Here is a 27,868-nt window from a genome sequence, read left to right as displayed (position 1 = left end):
GTAAGAAAGTCTGCCAGCTAATTACTATAACAAACCATCTGCCCTAATTTCAAGAAAGTGGGGGGGAAATTGCCCACAACAATAAAAGGAGGAGCTTATTAGTCCTGCTGTTCGGAGAACATAGAGCAATGTTTCCCAGCCTTGGCAGCTTGAAGATGCATGGACTTCAACTCCCAGAATTCCCCAGCCAGCAGCATAGGGGATTCTGGGATTTGAAGTCCACACATCTTCAAGTTGTCAAGGTTCAGAAACACTGACATAGAAACTATGCTATTGAGTCTGTATGGTTTTCTTTACAGTATAAAAAGGGACCCTCTTGGAAGATTGCTTTAGAATTTATAGCAAATAACATTTTTATCATAGGTTGCCTCATTAAAAATGTCTTTCTGGATGATACGGGCTGTGTGTCAGATGCTAAATGTTGCTATTTGTGATGCAACCTGCGATGGTGTGGTGTACATTAGTGCATCTACAATATGGAAGTAAGAAATTAGAAATCATATGATAAGTTTGCTTATAATACAAGATATAGATACACTAGGTAAAAACAAACATTTCTAGGATATAGGAATTTATAGGGTGTAGCAAAAATCAGGCTCCATAGACAGTTTGTTATATGCATTACATTAAATGTTTTAATTGGTCACCATTTTCTCCTGAAAGCTTCCTTACTGATTTGACACATGACCTTTGAATGTCCCTAAGTACAGTTAACATTTTCACTGGAACAAATAATTAATTAATGAAACATACTGTGAATGGCCTATGGGGCTGACTTTTGGTATACCCTGTACATTTAGAGATTGAGCACCAAGTTTCTACGACTAAAAAGTAAAGAGGTATGTTCTATTTCTGTCAAACTCCTCTTCCCATAATTATGTCCCTTCCTTTTCCACTTGACCTCTGAATCTCCTTTTCTGGCCAACGCTCCCACCCCCCAAAATCTGTTTTTTTCCCCCCCTATCTTGTTTCTCATGGGATCTTCTGGATCTTCCTGTTCTTCTAATTCTATCAGTCCAGTTACAGCAAAATCAAGCACATTGGTTATTTTACTGACTAAATAATTTAGTGCTGGAAGCATTTCCTTTTCCATTACACATTGAAGGAGGAAGAAGAGGAAGAGGAAGAAAAAGCTACTGTGATAAGGTAATACTCCAGATAAACTTGCAAGTAACTTTTCAAAGAACAAATAGGGAGTAGCAAAACAGTTAAAATGTATTAAAATATATTTCTCTTATTTTCCTTTAATGAAAGTCATATATAATGGATAAACATCCTATTCATGCCACTATACAAACTATGAAAGAATTGACAGGTCCATGCCAAAGAAGACATAATAATAAAAATATATTTATAATTTTTATTTATAATAACAATAATAAAAAGGCTTAATAATCTAGAAAATGGCAAAAGGGAGATATACAGGTATAGGAAGAATATGCAATTATTTTAATTATGTGTTAATTATTTTCTTGATATGATTTACTTAATAGGAAGATGATGTTCTCCCCCCCCCCCCAAATAATGGTCTGGGAATGTGGAAGAAAGAGATTTATCTAACAAAAATAGAAAGCTGTTGAAAAGAAAAGGATGAGCAAGAAATTCAAATGGCTGCAAATATCTCTGCTGCAGTGTAGGGAGGACTTTGAAGATTCATTGTTTACTTGAGAAGGGCTGTTTGCCTGATACAGTCCTATGTCTTTCTTACATTCTTAAGTTCAGGGTGATTTTCCTTTTGGATAAATGTGATTCTTAAGCTTTCCTGCAAGAGTGGATATGGTGAATAGGTAATTGTTCTGAGCGCTTCTTGGAAACAGTGGGATTGGAAAGGATTTCAGTAAGTGATAGGACGTATTTGGCGTATTCTGCTCAAGAAATACAAATCATGTTGTGTTGTGAAAGGACAATGATTTCAAAGAAAAGAGTTCTTAGAGCAGCTTAGGTCTTCCATATTTCCTGATAGCATACCTTGATTATCTTGGTGCCCTGGGTCATAATAACATTCACTTTGATATAATAATAGTTCCTCACAATAATTACAGTGTCATTACCTCTTGTTGGGTGTTCTCTGTGGCTAGTAATAATAATATCACCATAATTATTAGAGCAAAAGTGCATAAGAGAAGTGTTTTTCTAATTGAAAAACACATACTATTTATGTTGCCATTTAGTTTATTAACAGAGATTAGTTTTCAGTTGGAATATGCTTCTAACGCTGATACCATTTATTGAAAATAGTAATTAGCTCAATGGAAGCAAAAGACAACTATTACACAAGCATTTATATCCCAAGAAGTATAGCAAAAATTAATACATCATTTGGTGGCTGTAGCAACATCTGGCAGTCAGTTATACATATGGAATCATAAGGACCCCACCCACTGGAACAGCACCCCCCAAAGATAGATTCATCCATCCAAGTCTTGGGCAGAAGGGGACGGCCTGCTTTCGAATGTCAGAGCTCCTGGAACTCTACTCATTCCTCAAGGCCGCACATCCTGCAAGCGAGGGAGATTCCAGCATTTGAGGACCCTTAGGGTAACACCAAGCTTCGTGTTTTATATCTTGGGAAGATACTATCAGTCTCAGAATCATAATTCTCCTGAAAATTGCTATGTTTACTAGTCTGACCTTACAACAGGAAGATATCTGTGGCAATATTATCATGGATATGCATGTCCATGATATAGTAGTCCTTCTGCCCTATCCTACTCTCTAACTTGTACTGAATGAAAGAATTTGAGTGTATCAAAGTATTTGCTGAGATTTATTATGTGCTCTTTTAAGAAAGTTTTTATAAATTATTTTTGAATGCTTTACACACAAGCAAACTGAATACTGTATTTCCATTAAAATTGACCATATGAATTATTTTTGGAGATTTATGAGGGGTTTTTTGCCATACATTTTTAAGAGAAAATTATTTTTGATCATATGGTAGCTGTAGCAACATCTGGTAGTGCCTCATAGGAGAGAGAATACAGACATCATGTTGGAGCCATTAGTTAGTTAGTTTATTTATTTAAATGTATAGAGTTTGCTCAAAGGGCCCGGTTCATGAATCCTTCCCAGGGATGCATAACTCTTATTTTCCTGAAGAGTTCATGACTACAGACGACTCAGTGAACAGAATTCAGACAATCGTAGTGCCAAAGAAGAAAAAAATAAGTTCAGTGTATATCTTTTATGCTGGCAAAAATATTAAAAGATTATTACATTCTTCAGAAAAAGTAGAATGAGTCTATGTTGATCCTTTGCATGGGAGGCTATTTTAGTGTTTCATGAAAACCTTGGTTTGCACAGCAGGAGTAACTTAACATCAACAATTGGGAACAGAACCTCAATAAGCCCATTTCATTTTAAAGCAGCCATCATAAGTGCCTGGAATTTCCCCAAATCACAGTTTTTCATTACAAATGCTTTGTGTTCCTTTTTCAGATGGTCAGACCAATCCATTACCATCATTCCTCTAGTTAGGGAACCACTGAGCTCAACACTTACACCAATTACTGTGACTTCCGTGACAAAGTTCTCATCAATGGCAGCAGCCATAGCGTAGGAGTCGCAAGAAACAAAACCTAAGTGAGGCTTTGCCATTTTGAAAGAATGAGCAAATATTTTCTTCATGAACATGGCTTTCTTAGTATTCTGATTTACCCATTCATGGTAGAATTCCTAGGAAGGAAAGAACAATGCTGAACGTTAAAAACTAGCCAAAGAGTGGGTTATGTAAAAAAACCAGGAGATCAACAGGCAATCATTTTCATCCTGAAGGAGCCACATTTACCTTGCTAGAAGCCAAAAGAAGCATAGCCAATAATGTTATGTCACTGGAACAAGTAGGCCTCGAATATTCTGCATCTGTTTTGCTTTGGGGACTTTGAGGGAGGCCTAAGGCATTCACGTTGCCCTGTAAACCTCCCCAAACAGGAAAAATAGGCCTACTACTACAGCGAGTATAAACCCAGTGAAAGATGAACTGCAAACCTATTAATTTAAAATGTTCTGCCTTAGGAGAAGTTTGATGTAAAAAAAGATACCCTTCTCAGACAATGCAAAACCTTTGAGAAGGTTTTATGGCAGAGTTTCTATTTATTTATTTATTTATTTTCTATCCCGCCTGTATTATTTTTATAAATAACTCAAGGCGAGGAACATACAGTACCTAATACTCCTTCCTCTTCCTCTTTTCCCCACAACAACCACCCTGTGAGGTGAGTTGGGCTGAGAGAGAGGGACCGGCCCAAAGTCACCCAGCCGGCTTTCAGGCCTAAGGCGGGACTAGAACTCACGGTCTCCTGGTTTCTAGCCTGTTGCCTTAACCACTAGACCAAATAGTGCATGGGTGTACGTATATGTATGTATATGTATTAAAAAAACATTTCACAGGGGCCCATAAAAAAGAAACATTTTAGTGCCTTTTTAAACTTTCAGTGAACTAACACCAACCATAATTCCGAGAGGATTCCAAGCAGCCAGAGCCAGGAAAGAAAAAGCTCTTAACTGAGATATGGCTGTTTTAGTATTGTGTGAGAGAACTAGTTGACCCAAACCCCATAACTGGATCAAACACAGAGATACACAAGCCACCAGCAGATCTTTCAAATAACTGGCTCTGCCCCTATGCAGGGCTTGATCAATTTATCCTGTACCTTTCCTGAATTCCCAACCAATGCTTCACCACTGAACTGAACATATTCAGTGGATAAATGCAAAGAATTCCAAATGCTCCCTGGCTGTCCAGGGTATGGAAGACCGAGAATAACTGAACAGCACTTTCCAAGCCTGTATTATAACATTCCAATAAAAGCCAGAATGGTGTAGTTTTTAGGGTTTAGGACAGAACTGGGAAGATCTGACTTAAATCTCAGGCCTGAAGCTCACTGGAAGACTTAGAACAGTCACTGTCTCTCAGACTACTGTGTCTCACAAGGCTGCTCTGAGAACCAGGGGAAACTGCCTTAAAACCTTTGGAGAGAAGGCAGGATCTTGTGATAAATAAACTCCTAAGGAGCCCTAGCTAACACCTGGGGAAAAGAAGAAACGAAGCCCTATTATTCCAAACTAGAGAAGGAGATTGTAGTATGCACTGATATCAAAGATCTTTAACTTTAATGCAGTAGATTGCAGTGTTTCTCAACCTTGGCAACTTTAAGCTGTGTGGACTTCAACTCCCAGAATTCCCAGCCAGCCTTGCCAAGGTCACCAAGGTCGCCAGGATTGAGAAACATTGATATAATGAAACAATACCAGTTTAAAAAATAAGGCTGTGCATGCTTTTAAAACTGCTATTGTTTCATTATATCAGTGTTTCTCAACCTTGGCAACTTTAAGCTGTGTGGACTTCAACTCCCAGAATTCCCAGCCAGCCTTGCCAAGGTCACCAAGGTCGCCAGGATTGAGAAACATTGATATAATGAAACAATACCAGTTTAAAAAATAAGGCTGTGCATGCTTTTAAAACTGCTATTGTTTCATTATATCAGTGTTTTTCAACCTTGGCAACTTTACACTGTGTGGACTTCAACTCCCAGAATACTCCAGCCAGTATGGCTGGCTGGGGAATTCTGGGAGTTGAAGTCCACACGGCTTAAAGTTGCCAAGGTTGAGAAACACTGACATAAGGAAATCAATGCAGCAAATGTTCTTTAAGAGCTAGTGTTGGTGCTAGGTATGGAAAGGCACACTTATCTGGGGGTTGTTGCTTGTTTGGGAATCCTTTAATGTGCACCTTTGCGAGTTAAAAAACAAAATGAAATAGAAAGAGTGGGGATGCTTTATAGCATGAGTTTATTTCTGATAAATAAATATGGAACAACAGGTGTTTTCAATTAATTGTTTTTATAATTTTAATTATATTTTTATTTTATAATTTCCACCCAGCCTTAGTGAAACTGAACAAAATACAAATTATATAAACAATATTATTGATAGCTATAAAGCATCAACTAGTTCCATACTCCTAATAGGAAATTCCTAATATTTGCTGCTTTTTTACTGCAATTCAAAAGCCAGTAGAATAGCTGTTCACAATAAAATAATTCAGTGGGAAAATGTAAGGCTTTGATGAATGTTGAAGATATTACAGAACATTAGCCTAGAAGTCTTCGCTATGCTTCCTTGATGTACTTGAAAGTATATTGAACTTTATTTAACTCTTAGGCATTTTTATAACATAGTAATTACAGGTAGTCCTCATTTAGCAACTGCAATTAGGACCAGTAACTTGGTCATTAAGCAAAGTGGTCACTAAGTGAATAAACATGCAACTGTGCGTACAATTTTACTTCAGCTTTCCTTTGCTTTACAGCATCAGAATGATATGACCCCAAACAGTTGGGTGAGCCCAAATGGCAGGGAAGGTTTCTAGAATTTGACTCACAGGGAAGCCAGGTAAAAGGGCAAATCTTATAAGGCACTCCCCCACCCTTTGGAATGCTCACCCCAGCACTGGGATAATTAGCAAGAAGGGAATTGATGTTTGTATTTACATTCATTGGAGAGGAGGAGATGACAAGAGAGTAAGCAGGCACACAATGGGGAATACGCATCAAAAAGGATGTACTAGTTGCTGGCTGTTTGCCTAGCATGCTCATGGCTGTGAGCTACTTAGGAGACAAACAAAAGCCTTTAAAGTGAAACTGATTAGGGTCTTATCAGTGTCAGGCAGCAGAGCTAGCCTCTGGAGGATTCTAATTAACTAATTAAGGTCACAGAGCTGAACTTGCGCATTGCGGTTAGCACTTTTTAGGGATGCACTGCACTACAGAGAAAAGCAGCTCAGGAAAAGATAGCCTGTTTAGGCAATCTTTCCACTCTGCAGGGGAGGGGGGGAAATGGGTCAGGCACAGGACAACTCATACCAACTGACTGTAATGGCGAACACGTGACTGAGAGAGAGAGACACTGCAAAGGTCACAGATGTGGGCATTGGTTGCAAGGTTACTTTTTCATCACTGTAGTTAACTGCAAAGAGTCACTGTCTAAAGCAGTCGCTAAACGAAGACTACCTGTTAAGGTATTTTTTTTCTGCCAACTTATTTTAACAAGACAATTTTGACAAGCAAGATGAGACATTTTCCATCAAGAAGGAAAGTCAGTAAAAGATCTAATCAACTACTTATGACCATATTATTAACATTTCTCATTCTAATGTTGAAAAGAAATGGAGATGGGAATATGGGTCATGAATAGCATTCATAGTAATAAAGAATGAAAGTAGATCATGGGGATCAAATTCATGTTTTTGGTGGATAGCTTTTGTTTAGAAATGCTGATGAAAGGTGGGAAACAATATCTAACCTGATATTTAAAATGGTCAAGACATTATGGCCAATTTATCATTTAAAGGGTAGGATTAGTGCTATGAGATTTCAAGAACAACCATCTACATCATTAGTTCTTTGCTCTTCACTGGGCAAAAGGTACAGTTCGGATAAGGTTATTTACTGAAAGGCAGTAAATAATTCTTTAAGAATCTTAGGAAAGTTTCCAAAAATCTTTTCCTAACATACATTATACTGCACATGAGGTTTTGCTCTTCTGTATAATATTTTGTTATGTATTCTAACTTTTGTAAAAAATAAAGACTTCAGTTTTTTACTTAAATCTTTTTTCTGAAAGTACAATATTGCCTAAACCATAAGAATACAGGCCAATGTCTTTCAAAGAGAGATACCAAATTGTGTAGCTAGCTGAACAAATCGGCTAAGAAGAGTGAGCATATGCAGCCTGTATGAATTGACCTACATAACGACACAGAAGTAAACCCCATTGAATTCAGTGAAACTAATTCCCAGTATAGACAAAGGGTTGAAGAATTTCTTACCCAGGACAGTGAGCAGGCACAGGTGAACTCCCAAGCTGCAATATACATTGGGCAGGTGTACTCATTTAAGACAATGTAAGCAGCTTCAGGATCAGTTGCAAAATTGAATTCTCCACACACTTTAATATTTCCTCTGGCTAAAAGAAACCAAGAAACAAGTTTCTTCAGAAGAGCTATTTCATTATCGAAGGAGATGGATGTGAATGAACCTAGGTATGCTCTCATATGCAGTGTTTCTCAACCTTGGCAATTTGAAGATGCGTGGACTTCACCTCCCACAGTTCCCCAGCCAGCATGGGGAATTTATAATTATAAACTATAATTTATATTATATATTAATAATTATATATTATAATTTATATTATGCTCATATAAAAATATATTTTACTGGCAATGTAGAATTTTATGGCTATCATAGCCGAGTTGCAAAAATTCAGCCAGCCACTTATTTTAGAAATTGAAAATTCATCCCTTGTGTATATATTTCCTTGTGTATAAATTGTAAATCATTCATCTAATATGCATGAATGTTCCCAACATTCACTGACATCCCTATACCATTTAAGTCACAATCTAGAAAATACTACTATAAATACGAAACTGTGTGCATGTAGATTTGTTTGAACTGTTTTCTTGTAAAGCTTTGCAAACGTATTTTTGAAAGGTAAGATGGATTTCCTTTCCAAAAATGTGGTCTTCCAGTGAGAATATTTCAAATGAAATTGCAGCGTACATCCAGTCTCTGAAGATCTCTTGTGAAGGAAAATTAACCACTTCATATGGCAGCTTATTCCACTAGCTGACAGGTTGTACAGTCAGGAAGTTCCTCCTGAATTTTAGCTTGGGCATCTTCCTTTGTATTTTAACCCATCGGTTTTGGTCCTGCCCTCTAGGCAATATAGAATAAATCCATTCCATCTTCTGTGTGGTTCTATTTAGATATTTGAAGACTGCCTTCATATTTTCCCTCAGTCATATTTTCTCTAGGCTAAACATACCTAGATCCTTTAGGTGTTCCTTGTAAGACTTGATTTCCAGAACTTTCATCATCTTAGCAACTTAGAAGGCTGAGTAGCCTTCTCTGAACTTTGTCTGATTTGTCACTGCCTGTTTTTGAACTGTGATGCCCAGAACAGGGCATAGTTCTCCAAATGGGATTTGATGGGCAGGGTAGAACAATTACTTTGTATGGTCTGGACTTGGTGCTCCTGTTCATGCACCCAAGATAGCATATTGTCATGAGTGCCGTTGAGCTAAAGTCATCAGCGCAATGGCACACATGACAATGACAAGGAAATAGGTGAAGGGGTACAAGTTAAGTAGCCATCAACCCACAACGACTAACGGCTAACAAACAATAGCTAAACGGATCACGGAGCCACCCAAGCCATCAGCGGCAATACAACGGGGATCGCCCAGCTGAAAGCAATCAGCAGAAGAATGGAAACCTGATGATGGGCGATCCCGGAAACCCTCACCCACCGGCAGGGCAACGCATGGGACAAAGGGGGGTGACGTGACCGTGAGCGAGGGGGCGCTGACCGGCGTGGGGTATTTAAACCCCGCACCGGCGCGCTCCGTCACTCTCAGCTTTTTTCTACCAACGCTGTACCTGCCCTGCAATAAACCAGAGCCTGATTCGCAAACCAGTGTCTGAATGTTATTCAGAGGGAGGCAGCGCATGACATAAAGCTGAGAGTCATAAACTCAGCCTCGCCGAGCCCCACCGGACGACAACGAGCCGCGGGAGGAGTAGACGGCGAGAAGACCAGCAAGATGAGGCCGGAACGGCGCGGGCAAGGAGGGCGAGCCGCGCGGCAAGAGACAGAGGAGGACCGACCAAGGCCAGAGGCACCGCGGACTCCCGGAGCCATGGACGCCCACCCCACCCGACCCGAGCCTCAGCTCCAACCCCAAGGGGAGATGGCGACGGAGGCAACCCGACCGCGGGAGGGAGCAGCACGACTTCCGAAACCAGCGGAGGACCCCGCGCCCCACATCGCACCCCAGCAACGGGCGTGGAGCGACAGCCCCACAGCGCTCAACACGGAGGAGGACGACGGAGACACCCATCAGACGGCGGAGGAAGCGGACCCGCGGCAGAGGGACGATGAACCCCGCCGGCAACCCACCCCCGAGGACGCGCCAACGGAACCGGCCCCAGTGGCGGCGCGGGCTGTGGACGAGGAGGCACGAGCTGAACTCGCGGCCATGCGGGCTCAGCTGACGGAACTCCGGACCATGCTCCAGGCGCTTATGCCCCCCGCGCCACCCAACGACGTCCCTGCACAAGCCCACACCCCGAGCGAAGCATCGAACCCACACGGGCCAGCGGAGGGCCAGCAGACGGCACAGGCGGCCGACACCACACCCCGAGAAGCGAGAGGCGGGGCCGCACAAAACGCCCGGGCCCCAAAGGACTTCCCCATCTTCTTCGATGGGACCCCCACAAAACTCTCGTTTTTTGTGACCAACGCTAGGGAGTTCATGGGGAGGCACGGACACTCCTATGACTCCGAGGCCGACAAGATCGCCACCGTGGCGATCAAACTCCAAGACAGGGCGGCGGACTGGTACGTCCAACTGTACGAGTCCAGCTCCCCCGCCCTCGCCACCTTCCCTGCTTTCATCAAAGAGATGAAAAACTACTTCGAAGACCCCCTAGCCAAAGTACGGGCGAAAAGCGCACTCCAAAGACTTAAACAGGGCACCCGCACGGTCCCTGACTACGCCCTGGAGTTCAAAGCCCTCGCGGGGAAGGTCAGCGACTGGTCCGAGACCACCCTGCTGGAAATCTTCAAAAGGGGGCTCAACCGCGACGTTCTCCAATGGGCCCTCTACCGCGACGACCCAGAAACGTTACACGGGTGGATCCACCTCGCGGGGAAAGCCGAACACGCGCACCGCACCTTCCTCATGACAACCACGGAAGACACAAACGATGCCGGGAAAAAGGTACCCGCACCACACGGGGGGATGGCCGGCCCCATATACCCAAAAAAGAAGTTCAACCGGGAGCCCTGCGGGAGGTGTGGCAAATTAGGGCACAAGACGGCGGATTGCTTCGCCAACCGACCGCCGACCAGCGCGCCCAAGCCCACCCCGAAAATTAGCCCCAAACCACCCAACCCGGGGCCGCCGCCTCACCGCCGAATGACCGTGGCCACAGCGACACCGAAAGAGGGCTGGGACGCTTACTGGGGGGAAGAGGACAATACCGACCCCGACCAGCCGGCGGGAAATGCTCCCCGCCTGCTCTGAGACGCGTGGCGAGGCAGGCGGTGGGACAGCAACGCGGACCACCTCAACGAAACGACAAAAGCTCCGTAATATTGGCAGCAATTCAACTCTCTACCGGCAACGGAGCCACCACAGCCGCGGCACTAGTGGACTCGGGGTGCTCAAAAAACCTCATCCACCCCGACCTAGTCGCCAAACTCGACCTCCGCTGCTTCCCCCTCCCCACGCCGCTGGCATTCCACCAGCTGGACGGCTCTACAGCGGGAGGGAAACCAGCCACGCTACAAACCGAGCCGGTCACCCTACAAATGGGCACTCACACCGAGCGCACATCGTTCGTAGTCACGCACATCGGACGGCCCATTGCAGTCCTGGGGATGCCATGGCTCGCGAAAAACAACCCGCGGATCAACTGGGCGACCCGCACCTTCACATTCGGCGACGGCGAGTATCGAGCACCAGTACCAGCTGGCAAAAGCAACCCCACGGTAGGACGAGCGGAGGCGACCACACAAGACAACGCCGCTACCACAGCAGACCTACCAGAACAATACGCCGACTTCTCCGAGGTCTTCGGAGAGGCAGAGGCGGACCAACTACCCCCCCACCGCAAGACGGATTGCCGGATCGACCTACTGCCCGACGTCCCCTTACCTAGACCAAAGATCTATTCGATGACCCCGAAGGAGATGGCAACCCTCCGGGAGTTCATCGATAAAAACCTAGACAGGGGATTCATAGAGCCAGCATGCTCACCGGTCGGAGCCCCCGTCTTATTCCGGGAGAAGAAAGATGGGACCCTACGGCTCTGCACCGACTACCGGGGCCTAAACGCGGCTTCCCTGTCCAACAAATACCCCTTACCCCTGGTGAAGGACATGCTCGCCCACCTGTCCACGGGCAAAGTCTTTTCCAAATTGGACCTTCGCGAGGCGTACTATCGCATCCGAATCAGGGAGGGGGACGAATGGAAGACGGCGTTTAACTGCCCCCTAGGCGCTTTCCAGTACAAGGTACTGCCCTTCGGACTCGCGGGGGCCCCTGGGGTGTTCATGCAGCTCATCAATGAGGTACTGCATGAACATCTGTTTAAAGGGGTCCTGGTCTACATCGACGACGTCCTTATTTACACAAAAACACACGAGGAACACGTAACCTTAGTCAGGCAAGTCCTCGACAAGCTCAGAAGGGCGCAGCTCTATGCAAAGCCTACAAAGTGCGAGTTTCACAAAGAGCGCCTAGACTATTTGGGGTATCGAATCTCCGGGGACGGCATCGAAATGGACCCCGCAAAAGTCGAAGCGGTGCTAAACTGGGAGCGGCCCCGCAACAGACGGCAACTACAGAGCTTCCTGGGATTCGCGAATTTCTACAGGTCATTCGCCCGGGGGTTCGCTGAGATAGCCCTCCCCTTAACGGACCTCCTCAAAACCAAAGGGGTGGGGGACACCCGACGCGCCAAGAACCCAGGCACAGTGCTGAATTGGACTCCCGCGTGCCAGACCGCATTCGACAAGCTGAAAGCGCTGTTCACTACGGAGCCAATCCTCGCGCACCCGGACCCAGAACGGCCGTTCGTGGTCCAAGCCGACGCCTCAGACTTCTCCCTGGGAGCCATCCTGCTACAGAAAGACTCCACGGGGCTCCTGAAACCATGCGCCTACCTGTCAAGGAAGTTCTCCGAGACAGAGAGGCGATGGCACGTCTGGGAGAAAGAAGCCTTCGCGGTGAAATCGGCACTAGAGACATGGCGACACCTACTCGAGGGAGCCACCCAACCATTCGAGGTCTGGACGGACCACCGGAACCTCGAGGCCCTACGAACGCCTAGACGCCTTAGCCCAAAACAGGTCCGATGGGCCCAATTCTTCAGCCGCTTTGATTTCCAGCTGAAGTTCATGCCGGGCAAGAAGAACTTCCTGGCCGACGCCCTCTCCCGACTGCCCCAAGACGAAGAGCCCGCCCCAGACACCATTGGGACGGTCCTATCCGCCTCGCAACTGGGGATGGCCGTGACCACCCGAAGCGGCGCACGGAGGCAGCTCGACGCTACGGCGCAGCCGACGGCGGGACAACCGGCGACGGAAAGAAGCCAACCGCAACTACCAGGGGGAATGCGCACGGACCTCGCCGCCGCCCTCAAAACCGACCCCTGGTTCCTGGCGAACCCCGACAAGGTAACGATGGCGCAAGACCTGGCATGGGGGGAAGGCAGAATCTACGTCCCGGACTCGCAACGCCAGGCGATCTTGCATAGGTCACACGACGCCAAGCAAGCGGGACACTTTGGGTTCCTCAAGACCCTACACCTAACACGGCGCCAATTCTGGTGGCCCGCGCTCAGGCGAGACGTAAAAACCTACGTGGCGTCCTGCCCAACGTGCGCTAGGGCCAAACGGGCACCAGGCAAACCCGCGGGGCTATTGCAACGGGTGGCAGAACCCTCCCGCCCATGGGAGGAAATCTCTATGGATTTTATAGTGGACCTCCCACCCAGCCAGAAGAAAACGGCCATTTGGGTGGTGAAGGACTACTTCTCAAAGCAGGCCCACTTCATCCCCTGCACGTCGGTCCCATCCTCACAACAGCTAGCCAAACTCTTCCTCATCCACGTGTACAGGCTACACGGATGTCCCGCACGTGTGGTGACCGACAGGGGCACACAGTTCACCTCCAAATTCTGGCGGGCCTTCCTGAAGCTGACGGGGACCCAACAGGCCCTATCTACGGCTTGGCATCCTCAGACGGACGGAGCCACTGAGGTTCTTAATGCCACCTTAGAGCAATTTATACGATCATATACGAACTACCACCAAGACGACTGGGCTGAACTGCTCCCGTTCGCCGAAGTCGCATACAACAACGCCGTCCACACGAGCACGGGGAAAACTCCGTTCGAAGTAGTCTCGGGGCGCGACTTCGTCCCCATACCGGAGCTACCTCAACCCCCGGAACCCCAGGTGGACGCCAGCGACTGGGGACGGAAGATCGCGGAAGCATGGCCAGTAATCACGGCGGCGCTGAAGGAGGCACAGGCTGCTTACAAAGAGCAGGCCGACAAGCACCGGCGCCAACAACCGACGTTCCAGGCGGGGGATATGGCCTATCTATCCACCAAGTTCCTAAAGTCAACCCAACCCTCGAAAAAACTGGGGCCTAAGTACATCGGGCCGTTCCGAGTCACGCAAACAGTGAACCCGGTAGCAATACGCCTGGACCTGCCACACAACCTCCGGAGACTCCACCCGGTGTTCCACACCAGCCTCCTGAAACCGGCAACCACCTCCCGATGGCACCCAAGCACGCCACAGCCCGCACCGCTAATGATCGACGGGCAACACCACTTCGAGATAAGGGACATCCTCGACTCCCGCAAGCAACGAGGAACTCTACACTATCTGGTCAGGTGGAAACACTTCCCCCACCCGGAATGGGTGGCGGCGCACAACGTTAACGCGCCTGACCTGACCAGAGCATTTCACCGGGCATACCCCGACAAACCGCAACCAAGGTCAGCAAAACCAAACCCCCCCCCGCAGGCCCCCCCCCCGCCTCCCGTGCCCCAAGGGAAAGGGCCCCCCCCAAGCCCGCGACTTGGGTGGACCTTCCCCCCCCCGGGACTCACTCCCCCCGCCCCGGGCCCACGGGGTGGTGACAAACGATCGCCAGCACCCTCCCCCCGCCCCCCGGCCGCGGGGGAGTGGTAAGCAAGTCAACAGGGCAACCTGGGGGCAACGCCCAGGAGACACAACAAAGGCGACGCACTCTAAATAAGAAAAGAAGGGCCCTACCTGGAGCTGAGAAGCACCCGACCAGCCACGCCTCTCGCCTCGCCGAACTGAGCCAAACAAACAGGGTGTGGCTGGAGCATGCGCACGCCAGGTCAGGACCCGAGCATGCGCAGCACGGACACACCCTGGGAAGGCACGTGGCAGAGGGAGGAGCAAAGGGAGGGGCGACAACTACTCCGGCGGGAACTTTGGAAAAAAAAAAAAAAAATGTGGCGTTTTGACAGCTCCACGGGGAAAACCCAGAAAACCGGGGGAGAACACTATTCGAAAAGTGGGCAGTATGTCATGAGTGCCGTTGAGCTAAAGTCATCAGCGCAATGGCACACATGACAATGACAAGGAAATAGGTGAAGGGGTACAAGTTAAGTAGCCATCAACCCACAACGACTAACGGCTAACAAACAATAGCTAAACGGATCACGGAGCCACCCAAGCCATCAGCGGCAATACAACGGGGATCGCCCAGCTGAAAGCAATCAGCAGAAGAATGGAAACCTGATGATGGGCGATCCCGGAAACCCTCACCCACCGGCAGGGCAACGCATGGGACAAAGGGGGGTGACGTGACCGTGAGCGAGGGGGCGCTGACCGGCGCGGGGTATTTAAACCCCGCACCGGCGCGCTCCTGTCACTCTCAGCTTTTTTCTACCAACGCTGTACCTGCCCTGCAATAAACCAGAGCCTGATTCGCAAACCAGTGTCTGAATGTTATTCAGAGGGAGGCAGCGCATGACACATATGCTTTTTCAGCAGCTGCATTACACTCTTGGTTTACATTTCTCTACATTCAGTTTCAGCCTATTCATTTCAGTACACACCTCAAGCCTATCTAGCCTTCTTGATTCTTTTTTCATCACTGTAAAGTGTTAGTTACCCCTCCCAGCTTTGTGCAGTCTACAAACTTGGTAAGAGTCCCCTCAACTCCCTCATCCAAGTCATTGATAAAAATGTGAAACAACAGCACCCAAGACAGAGTTCTATGGCATTACGCCCAGTACTTCCCTCCAAGCTGAAGTGGGGCTATTGATGAGTATTCTTTAGGTTAAGTCAACAGTATCCATCTAATAGCAGCATGATCTAACCCACATTTTACCATTCCATGAAGGAGAATATCATGAGGCAGTCTGTCAAAAGATTTGCTGAGGTCCAGGTACACTATGTCTATGGTTTAATGTAGTAATTTTATCAAATAAGGAGATGAAGTTTGTCAGGCATAATTTGGTTGTGACACCCACGCATCATGACTTACCTCTTTGGATAACTGCTATCATCATTTATTTCACTCTATCCTATTACTCAATAAACGAGTTAAAATATTACTTAGGATGCACTCCTTTGAATACTTATTTGGTAAAAAGCTTGATTTAAAGCAATCAGACTGAGTCTGAGCAGCCAGAATTGGATTGCACAATTAGGGTTTTTTTTCACAGAAAATGAACAAACAGGCTAAAATACATTTTAAGTTTGAAGGGATAAATTACATAAGCATGTCCAACAGGTCCTCTTGAGTTCACTTACATTCAGTATTTCCTCCCATGATAAACACATTTTTAAGTTTCTTGGGAAGTGATGGGTCCATTTTCACTGCTAGTGCGATATTTGTCAGTGGACCGAGGGCAACCAGAGATACCTAAAGATACATTTATTTATTGGATATTATTACTAACACGTAACTGTAAGACTCTATGTTAATTTCTCTGTGGTTAATTAGGCCTTACTTCTTTAGATCAAACTCTGCTACAGAGATAATATGTAGTCATTTTTTTTTGCCTGGTTGGAAATAGCATAATAATGTAAGTAAACCTTGAACAGAAAGTCAAAAAATATCTTGCACACCCAGAGGGAATCTACTTTTATTCCATTTGGTACAGCCTAGTTTTGTCTTTGTTATAACGCCCCTGTTTCTTCTTTCTAGGTTTCTTATATTAAAAGTAGGACTACTATGTCTTCCATAACTACCATATCCACCCAGTCATTGAGAGTTGGGCAGCATACTAGTTTAATTTATTATTATTATTATTAATCTGGGCTGCAAATCCAAGACAACCACAAGCTGACAGCAAAGAGGTACAGAAAACATTTCTGTTGCCATTTAATGGCCATGTAGATTTTTGCAGCCCTACTAAAAATGTGATGGAATTAACAGACCCTGGGAACATGGAGGATGAAGCAAGATCATTACGCTATTGCACATTCATGATAAATATTTACAGTACCTGTACCATCTTACCTGACCTGGTTGCTCATTGACTATTCTTAATATTGCAGTTACAGCGTTTTCTTTCTGCAGAAGTTCTATTCCTGGAGCATTAGGATCTGGAACATCACCCAATCCATCTTTACCATGGAACAATGCCCCTGAAACAGGTCCGCCAAGTATAGGAGCAGAAGCACCTGGATAAACTGGAATCTATATAAGATATGATGCCAAAATAATATGATTTTTCAAGAGTAAGCATGGATTCTCCTGAAATTAAATAACACTGTCAAATACTTTAATTGCTGTGTGGGTCCAACCCTCGACCTTTTTTATTTCAAGCAACCCAAATTCATATAATTTATCTTTGCTTGTTTTATCACATTAAAAATATTTTGTTCATCTGTGTGGAAGAGCAAAATAAAAAGATTTTGTAAAAACAAAGTGATATGTGAGTGCTTTGTCTTGCTGGGCCTCTAGTTTTCTTTTCCTCTCTTTTGGACCGTCCACTCCTTCTGAAGGAAAAACACCTCCTTTTCTTTGGCTGCTGTTCTGTTTGCTGGTGGCTGCAGAGCTTGAAAGCACGTGTCTCCTCTGTTCTCCCACACCTGTGTCAAGGTTGCAGCTTTACTGGCAACTCTGCTGTGCTGACTCTGGGGGAGAGGCTCAGATGGGAGGGAAAGAAGGCAGCACAGGGGCCTGCAATTTTGCTAAGCGGCCTGCTCTTTCACAATCTGGAAGAATCCTACATGGATTGGTATGGAACTAAGCAAATAAATACATTAAAGATTCCATTTCAAGTCAAAATTATGAACACACATAGTAATAAGTAATAGTTGGTAATAATTCCTACCGCAAACAATGAAATAGGCTTAACCCCATCCAAGAAATCATATGTATAGTTAAAATAGCCACATCAATATCTTTCTATAGAAGGCAAGCAACCACTTTTTGAACTCAGTGGTCCAGCCACACTTCTGTTATGTGTAAAATTAATCTTACATGTAAACAAATATGCACCAGACTCATATGCCAAGATCTGATTTTGTGAGTCCCATATCCAGTGCTATGCAAAATGTGTTAGAAAGATTATTCAGTTGGAGCAATTACCTCAAGCTTATTACAAACTTGTAACACACGGAGCACATTTCTACATGTATTTTCCAACAGGCTGTTCCCATAAGTGCAAGTAAGCCCCAGGACTTCTACATTGGGATTTGCCAGAGCCATCATTAAAGCCTGAGCATCATCAACACCACAATCAAGATCAATCAACAGAAGCTTCTTCATGTCAGAATTACCTATGGAAAAGAAACAATAATTAAAAAGATAACCTTTGTATCAGCTGTAACCAATGTTGGAAGGGCACTTTGGATATATAGGAACTAAGGGCTAGACGAGCCAAAGAAAGTCCAGGTTTGAACAGAATGTAACTACTTTGCACACTTGCCTAGCCAATAACTTTCACAAGTGATCACGATGAATATTGGGGTTGATGAGTCATATGATGATTATTCAAGCTTAATGAAATACATACACCCCATTTGAACCTACAGGTGCACAGAGAGTGCAGCAGTATGCTATGGTGGACTGAAACAAGGACATGCCAGAAACCAGATCAAAATATAACTGATGAATAGAAGTAACAAAAATCAGTACACAAACTCCCATGACTTAAACCTGCCCAGGAACAGCTAGACCCCTCCAAAATTGCTTTCTGAGTATAACAATATTCTGTGATATGACTGATGAACACTGACTGGTCAGAGTGCAACACATTTAGGTTATAAAGTGAAAGACCACAAGGAGATAGGAGAGTAAGTTGTGTACGTGTGTGTAGAATGTAAAGGATTGTTAGTTTCTTGCTTTCTCTCACCATCTTTACTTTGCTGGGAAATGTTCCTGGAAGCAGGGAGCTATATGACAACTCATCATCATCATCATCATCATCATAATAGTAGTAGTAGTAATAGTAGTAGTAGTAGTAAAGGTTATTATTATTATTATTATTGAGAGCCAGTTTGGTGTAGTGTTTAAGGCATCAAACTAGAAACTGGGAGTCTGTGAGTTCTAGTCCCACCTTAGGCATGAAGTTAGCTGGGTGGTCTTGGGCCAGTCACTTTCCCTCAGCCCTAGGAAGGAGGCAATGGCAAACCACTTATGAAAAACCTTGCCAAGAAAACTGCAGGGACTTGTCCAGGCAGTCTTCAAGAATTGGACATGATTGAACAGATTAAAAGTATTATTATTATGCTTACATTACTTGGAAAAGCCATGTTCCTTGTCTTTTCCCTCTGAACAACCAACAGATGAGTGGGTTGGAAGGATAAAAGGATGACACTATAAGCTAAATAGTTATTTAGCTTATACTTCAACTTTTAAAATAATGATTAACTTTTAACTTAATTTTTATAATAAGTGTTTTATATGATTGTTTTTATATTGTTGTATGTCACCCAGAGTCACTTTCAGTGAGATAGGGGTGCTATATAAATTTGATTAATAAAATAAGTAAATGTAGGAAAGCCCAATTTATCAATTCTACCATCCTGCCCTCCCATTCAACTGAGAGAGCAAATGCAGCATGAAACATAAACTTAGGGTGCATTAATAGGGATGATATCAGATACCAACCACTGTTCTGATTTTTCCTTCTTCTCTTTCTTCACAATCAGACCAAGCCACAAAGGTCTTGTGCCTAGTTCAGAATATGGAAGGGTTACTGACATGCCTATCAATTGGTGTTGAGTGTTAGTTAGTCACATATATAAATAAGTTTGGGCCACATACTGTACGTTGACATTACCTTCAAGGACAGAAATTCCTTACACATTACTACTTCATTTAATTCTATTTCTGAATAAATATGCACAGGATTGCACTGTTCAGGCTGCCAGTTTTCCTGAGTGCTGGAAGAACTCAAGTGGATATAACCTTTATCATTGCTACACTTTAAAATTAATTCGGATGTCACCAAATGAAGTAGTGACTGTTACTATAGGTAGAACTCATAACCAACATGTAACATCAAGCAGACTCAGCGTTGATTCTTTGCCTCATTTATATACACTTATACACTTATATATGCATGTAATGCAACGCTGGGCCTGAAAAGCTATGAATTTCTACCTTTCCCTTCCAGAAATCCTGTTGGTTTTACACATCCTGGCCTCCCTCCCTGCCTTGGAACAGTGGCTCTGCACTACTTTTGCTATCGTTACCTAGCTGTGTAGGGGAGACCCTTCCTCAAAATTCCAGTCTGTGGAAGGGATAGGAATCCCATAGCTTGTACCAGGAAATCAACAAATTACAAGAATGATAAAAGGGAACTATGGGAGTACACACACCCACACCCATTCCCTGTTGGGAGTCCAAATAATATAATAATCTTTAATTGTGAATTAAACTTAATTAAAAAAAATATGTAAAATTTTCCTTTCCCTGTAAAATGTTTCTTGGAATGACAATGATGGTTGGAGGAAATACTCCTATACAGCTGCTAAGATCATAGGCAGCGCATGAAATCTCCCATAGAATGGTACAAAGGAGATGTAAGCTTGCCAAATAGAATGTCTGATGGTTTCCTGGCCTGCTCTCATGAAAGCACCCAAAGATAATGAGGCTCCAAGAGTCATAAAAAGAACAGAACTATAGAAATCACTGAACGTATGTGGAGAATATTAATCTATAAAATCTCATCCTGAAGCATATTAGCTCATCTGAATGTAGATTACAAGCCCTTCACAGCAATTCTTGCCAAGAGGTTAAATGGTTTTTTTAATTGGTATGATACATCCTGTCCAAACGGGCTTTGCCCAAAGGGATATGTGAGACATAATATCAGATATATTTTAACTGTTCTTGATAAGGTAAACCAGAAAGACTGAAGATTGCTCATGATTTTTCTTTATGCTGAAAAGGTCTGTGACAATCGAATGGATATTTTTGTTTGCAATTCTCAAAAAAAAAAAATGCACTGTGGCCCTTATTTTTTTTACATGGGTACAGAATATTTATAAAGAACAAAAAGCTAAAATTACTATATCATGAATGGTCTTATAGATATTAGCTTATTACATTTGTTGTTTGAAAGGAAATTAACTATCTGAAGTAAATCCAGTCTTGAAGTAGGTACTAAAGTCCAAGATACGTCATCAATGATCTTCTTTGCTGCCTCCCCAAACCTCTATCGATTATTTTTTTGATGTCTGATAGGGCAACAACCAACCCCTGCTAAAAGCTTCTTTCCAATATTCCCTGGCTCTTTCATAGTTTGGAGCAGGGTTCCTCAACCAGGGTTCTATGGAACCCTAGGGTTCTGTGAGAGGTCACTAGGGGTTCCCTGGCAGATCACCATTTATTTTAAAAATTATTTCAAATTCAGGCAACTTCACATTAAAGAGGTAAACTTCATTCTTTATTTTTAGTTTAAGAACACTTAATGCATATACAGAATACAGGCCTACACATAGAAAAAAATATAATAATGTTATAGTTCCGGCCTATATTTGAGCCTGAATGTGCAAGGGTTCCCCGAGGCCTGAAAAATATTTCAAGGGTTCCTCCAGGGTCAAAAAGTTGAGAAAGGCTGGTCTGGAAGGTGGGGATGGTTCTGGAGAGGAAGTGCATAGCTCAGTGCCCTACATGCTCCTCTATACTTGACAGGTGTTTTTGAAGCTTTACCACTATCTATATCTTCATTAGCAGGTCAGCTGTCTGCAGGGAAACCAGTGGGCTTCCTTGTGCAGCTGGTTGGCCACTGTGAGAACAGGCTACCGGACTAGATAGCCTGGGTCCAATCCAGCAGGACGCTGCTTATGTTCTTATGGGAGATAATTGCGTTTTATGACTTCTAACTAGGAAAAGAGCACACAAAGGACTGTACCTGTGTGAGTTGTATTAAGGACTGGTAATAGATGTGCCTCTTGAACTTCTGTTTGCTGTGCAGTTACTATTCTTGATATCAGAAGGTAGGCAGAATAGTTTTCAATGCCCCAGTTCATTCTAAGAAATCTTTCGAATTTGGTCCAGTTTGTAAACTGTAGGATAGCTATTATACAGAGCCGTGAGGAGTTTGAGGGAAAGAAATTAGAGGTTAACTTCAGACCGGCTGGAATATTTAAGAATATTTGCCTAAAATCCAAGATGAGGAATTTGCTTTTTTTTTTTTTTAAACTGTGGGTTCGCCTTTCATTTTTCATTAACAGTCACTTTGGGACACACAACACTGGTCTAAAAAGTGGGATAAAAATGTGCTAAATGAAAAACGAACAAGTGGACAAGCGAACCTGCCAGAGCGGTGACACCAAAGACAGGGCACGTATCAATGCCACCTTCCCAGAGTGAATTGGCCAATCACAAGTTGCCCAACTGAATACTTCTGCCGTAAATTGGCATCGTTGTTATGGCACCCGGGTTCCAATCCAATCGTTGTTATGGCACCCACGTTCCAATCACTGCATGAGTGGGCCCGCTTCAAGACAGTCTGGAAGGGATGGGGTTAATTGAGAAGCTTGATGCCAACAAGAGACGGTCCTTGTGCCTTGAGGTGGTTTGAGCAGGCCAAACGCTACTAGCACTTGGAGGCTTGACCTGCAGATACACACAAAGACCTTTTTAGCCATGAAAATCTACCTGGCAGTTGCACTGCTGCCTGCAGTGTAGCATTAAGGGTGCAATTTCCTCAAAAATAGTTGGCCCAGCAGTTGTGGATGGTGTTGGTGTACAGGGAGGCTTCCGCTCGTTTTGCAAGGGGCACAACAAGCAATGCTTTAGCTTTGACTGCTTTAAGATCTTTGGTGAGGCGCAGCAAGGCCTGACTTCAGAAAAGTAACCGCCCAGAGTCCCTTTTGGGAGATGGGCGGTGATAAATGTGATAGATTAGTTAGATAGATAGATAGATAGATAGATAGATAGATAGATAGATAGATAGATAGATAGATAGATGGATAGAGTACTGCTTCTCCAAGGAGCGGCACATATGGCTGACTTGGGTTTGTAAGAAAGCAGGCTGAAGGAAATGCAAGGAAGAGCTTTATTGCAACCGGATGTCTTACCAATCTTCCTGCACGAAATCAGAGACCATCCCTGCATACATATTCACGTATGGTACTTCCAGTGCTGTTCAGATTCGAGTGTATATCACCCACAGCTCCTGTCCTGCCCATGTGGGGCTAAAGAGATAGCTCGTGTGCTATGATGCTATGCTATAAAGGCTTCCAGTTAGAAACTGCCACATCTCTCTTAAATCCTTAGTCTGGTAGCACTTTTTCCAAGCAATGTTTTCTTGAGAGACATAAGCTTTCACGCGGTGTGACTCACGCCATCAGACGCATGGAGTGGGTAAACTGGTGTAGGACTTGAAAAGAGTGGTTGTGCTGCTGCAGGTTACATGTGAGACAGATTAGAAGTACCTCATCAATTAGCAAGAATAACGTGTTAAAAGCCTATCGTGTTTGCTGGGATCTTCTGAGATAGCCTGAAACGTTTAATGATGTCAGTTTGGTAAACTCACTCTATGATGCTGGTGCAGTTTTGTTCTAAAATGACAACTCTGAAGTCTATAATGAAGTGTCCTAGGAGATTAAAACGCTCTGCTGTTCTTTGCCTTGTGCTGAGTCCTGATGTCAAACTTGTGTCTGTTCATTCTTTTGCACAACATCTGACCTGCTTCTCCAATGTAGAATCCAGAGGAACATTGCTGGCAGATAACAGCATATATTACATTGGAAGAAGAACGTGAGAAGGGGCCTTATTCAAATTTGGTGAGCAATTGTGGGGACCTGTGATGGTGCTGCTAGTGTAAATGTGGGGGCAAAGTTTGTTGTAGGGTCTCGTTCCCTTGTTAACCTTATTGTTCAGCTGTTTCTCATCACTTGTGTGAATCTGTTTCAGGGTGATAGTATGCAAATACGGCATCGTGTATGCAAGTACGCCATCCAGGGACTGAGAAAATGCAGCTCTTGTCTGTATGGTTGTAGCTTGGGAGGCGGGAGCTGTAGGTGACAACCAGTGGTGTTCTGTTTCTGTGCTCTGCCTTTAATAGTTCCCAGGAATTGATCTGGCTCTTTTGCTTATTGATCGGGTCGGGTGGGTAGTTCAGATTCCTGAATGATGGCTTAATTCTGTAGGTTAAGCATCTCTGTCACAGAACAAATACAGTTGTGGTGCAGAGCTTGGCAAAAGGTAGATTTGGGGTTTTTTTTAAAGTGTTTTTAACACATTACAATTGCTAATTGATGAGGTAGTAATTAGTCTCACATGTAACCTGCACCTCATAACCACCCTTTCTTCCCACAATCATGCTCATCCTCTTTTAAACTGTACACCAATGTAACCATTCCCTGCATCCAATGGAGCGAGCTACAGCTCACAAAAATGTGTATCTTTCAATAATATTTGTTAATTAGAAAAGTTGCTATCAGATTCCTTGGCTACCATAGACTAATTTCGCTCTCCTACAGTGTCTACAAATGAGACACTTCTCTCTTATCTCAGAATCGACTACTGTACAAGGCTCACCAGGTGATCCACACCCAGACAGAATAGAGAAAGTGGTAAAATTATATGCCAGTGTGTTTGTATGTCAAGCAATCGTATAGTTATTTGTAAATAACTATTACTGTTTTGGCTCTATTATTTTATATGTGGATCAGTTCTAATGGCTTGTAAGTTAATTACAGGTGAAAGAAAACTTCAGGGAGAATGGTCCATCATAGGATAAGCACTAGTTTCATAATAGGACCAATAGTCCTTTCTCAACATGGTGCTTTTCAGCCTTCCACACCGTACATTTTACCAGGCACTCTAACGAAGAACCTGGATCCCACCATAATAGAAAACCACTTCTTCTGAGGCCACCCTAACAGTAAAGCTCCATCCTAAGAAGAGATGTGCTGCCACTTTCATGTCAGGTGAGGAATCTTTTTAAAAATGGAATGCCTTCATGGCCGTTTTAGTCATCCTTTAGTCATCCTAATGCTTCTTCCGTTTCTTGTTCCAAAATGAGAGAATATAAATCTCTCATTGAGAGAATATAAATGAGAGAATATAAATCTCAGAGTCCCTTTTGGGAGATGGGCGGTGATACATTTGATTAATAAACAATCAATCGAGAAGCAGATATGGGAGAGCTAAAAAGCAGAGTAATGTACAGTTAGAAAATACTAATGGGTCTTTATGGTTACTTTTTAAATTTCTAATGGATTTTCATTCTGTTGTGAGCATTTTTTTTTAAATCTGAAAGGCAAGGCATGGTCAAACGACGCTGTGAGAAAAAGCAGTAGAATATTGGTTTTGTGCATTTGTGTTGTCTGTCTCTCCTTTCTCTGAGCTCCACACATTGCATGGGAATGTCAAGCCAGCCCCCCAATCCAGCCACATCCAAGAAGTCTAAGGGACAACCTTACAAGGCCAACAATTTCAGGGTGCATTACAGTAGGGGCCATGAGTGCTGAACTACAATTCTCACCAGCTCTAGCCAACATAGCTAATGATAAAAGGTGCCGGAGATTGTGGCTGAACAACATCTGAGGACCACAGAGTCTCTACCTTTGTTATAATCAATGAATAATATTTATAATTTATATAATGTATTATTTATTATATATATTTATTAATATTATTTATTATTTATAATGAAAGCCAGCTGGGTGACCTTGGGCCAGCCAGTCTCTCTCAGCCAAACCCACCTCACAGGGTTGTTGTTGTGTGGAAAATAGGAGGAGGAAGGAGTATTAGGTATGTTCACCACCTTGAGTTATTTATAAAAATAATGACGGGATAGAAAATAAATAAAATAATAAATAATCAACATTTTGTGAAAGTTGGGTCAACAGGTTTTTTCAGAGACCCACTATGGTCTGCCTTTATTTTCTCATAGCTGATATAAACATTATCCTTTTCTTTTCATAAATTGGTGCAATTGCAAATTTGGTTGCACTGCCTTTCCTCTGGAACACTTTCCCCCCATGATTAGATTGGCCTTGATCCTGTGGACCCCAACCCTGCTGGCCTTTTATAAAACTTGGAAGACCTTGATGTGTTCCTGAGCATGGGCTTGGACCGTTAGTTGGAGCCCATGCGGTTGTTAATCTGTGGCAAATTGTCTTTACCTCAGTGGCCATTACATGTATTTTGGTTTTATGTTGTGTTTTGATTTTAAATCTTGTTAGCTGCCCAGAGTCACCATGGTGAGATGGATGACCATATAAATCAAATAAATAAATTGCAGCTTGTAACTCTAAGCAAACAATTGTTCTGTTCTATTGCTCTGTCTCTCTGAAAGTATTTGTAGCTAAAGAGCATGGTAAAAATAGCTTTACTTTAAATAAAGAGCTACCAGGAGCCTAGTTCTATATAATTCAATCCTTTGCAACTACACAGCTGGTTTAAAAAAAAAATTATTCAGTAATTTTAAACTACATGCTATATATTTTGCCAAGTATACGGTAATATATTCCCTTCCTCCATCTCATTGTCATCTTTTCCCCTTAAAAAAAAAAAGAACTGTAATATTTTTATCCTTACCTGCTAAGCTCTGAATTTCTCCTAGTCTGGATGTTTACTATTTTTCAAGCCTACAGAACTTGACCTGATCTGACATGTTTTGTATGAATGTATGGTTAATATTTACCCAATGTACTGTTAGAGCAATGTTTCTCAACCTTGCCAGCTTGAAGATGCTGGCTGGAGAATTCTGGGAGTTGAAGTCCACACATCTTCAAGCTGCCAAGGTTGGGAAACACTGTGTTAGAGTATTAATAAAGTGCTGGATGAAGAAACTTGAAAAAACAGCAATTAGAATCAATACTCTTAGAGCCAAAGGTACGAGGGAGATAATTGAATTGAATTTCCCAGCTTTGTATTTCACCAAAATGCAATGAAAAACACCACTCAAAAGGAAAACACATTTTCATGATTCTCATTTACACAAATATGACACAGACTGTATTAGAATGACATGTACTTCTCATCCTAGTATGATTAAAGGGATTATCTCTGGATTTCAAAGTAGGTGTACATCTTTGCAGCAAGGCTTAGTTTTGAACTTTTAAAACCTGAATAACTCAAGAAGAAAAAGCCCTTTCTCCCTATTAATTTGTCAGACATTCCCCTGGATGCCAGCAAACAAATAAAAATATTGAAATTGAATAATGATATCCTTTTTCCCATCATGCTGTTTTCTCTTTCTGTTCTCTGTACTGAATGTTAGATTGTGAGCTCCCCGAGACAGGATTGTCACTTTGTTCCCTCAACCACTGATAGCTGTACATACCCGTATCTCAATAATAAAATATTGAAAGAGGAAGAACAGCTTTGACAGCTGTTGATTTCTCCCTTTCTTTGCCTCTCCTTGAATCACAAGCCATCAAATGGTACTGTAAACTATGCTGAAAGCCCCTGAAACATAGCTTATCACTATGCATGGAGTTAGATGGGATAGAGGCAGGTGGGAGTGAGGGTGTTTTCAAAAACCTCAAGTTCAAAACTCTTGTTATTGTTGTTAGACTCATATCCCACCACTTCTTGAGAAGGTCAATGTGGCTTAACATGGGGAACTCCTTTCATTTTATCCCCACAATCACCTTGGGAAGTAGGTTGGGTTAAAGAAGAATAACTGGCCCAAAGTCACTCAGTGAGTTTTCATGGCTGTGGATGGATGAGAACCTGGTTTTGCCCAGTCCTAATCCAAGCATAACCCTAGGCCATGCTAGCTCTCACTGGCTTAGAACCAGTTATGTGATTCTATAGAGCCTTATTCTTGTACCTGAAATCTCTTTCTAGTATCAAAGAAAACTGGAATATTAGTGA

General features: G+C 43.6%; 1 protein-coding gene across 3 annotated transcripts; it reads right to left on the bottom strand.

Moving 5' to 3' along the window:
• Positions 1-1,514: 1,514 nt before the first annotated feature.
• On the bottom strand, positions 1,515-26,664 carry LOC134498746 (inosine-uridine preferring nucleoside hydrolase-like). 3 transcript variants are annotated; one of them, XM_063304997.1, is made up of 7 exons: positions 26,585-26,651; positions 19,691-19,754; positions 18,167-18,357; positions 17,090-17,269; positions 16,378-16,489; positions 7,829-7,965; positions 1,515-3,675 (listed from the first exon to the last, which is right to left on the bottom strand). In XM_063304997.1, exons 3-7 carry the CDS (start codon positions 18,344-18,346, stop codon positions 3,355-3,357), a joined length of 930 nt encoding a protein of 309 aa, XP_063161067.1. In that variant the 5' UTR covers positions 18,347-18,357; positions 19,691-19,754; positions 26,585-26,651; the 3' UTR covers positions 1,515-3,354. The 3 variants fall into 3 exon arrangements, with proteins under 3 accessions (XP_063161067.1, XP_063161068.1, XP_063161069.1); XM_063304998.1 differs by lacking the exon at positions 19,691-19,754 and having other exon boundaries at positions 26,585-26,664; XM_063304999.1 differs by lacking the exon at positions 16,378-16,489 and having other exon boundaries at positions 17,095-17,269; positions 26,585-26,655.
• Between the last annotated feature and the right edge of the window lie 1,204 nt (positions 26,665-27,868).

Source organism: Candoia aspera, chromosome 5 (genome assembly GCF_035149785.1).
Source record: "Candoia aspera isolate rCanAsp1 chromosome 5, rCanAsp1.hap2, whole genome shotgun sequence".
In the NCBI taxonomy this organism is placed as follows: Eukaryota; Metazoa; Chordata; class Lepidosauria; order Squamata; family Boidae; genus Candoia; species Candoia aspera.
The sequence above is the reverse complement of the archived record's forward strand: the minus strand, read 5'-3'. Positions and strand labels throughout refer to the sequence as shown.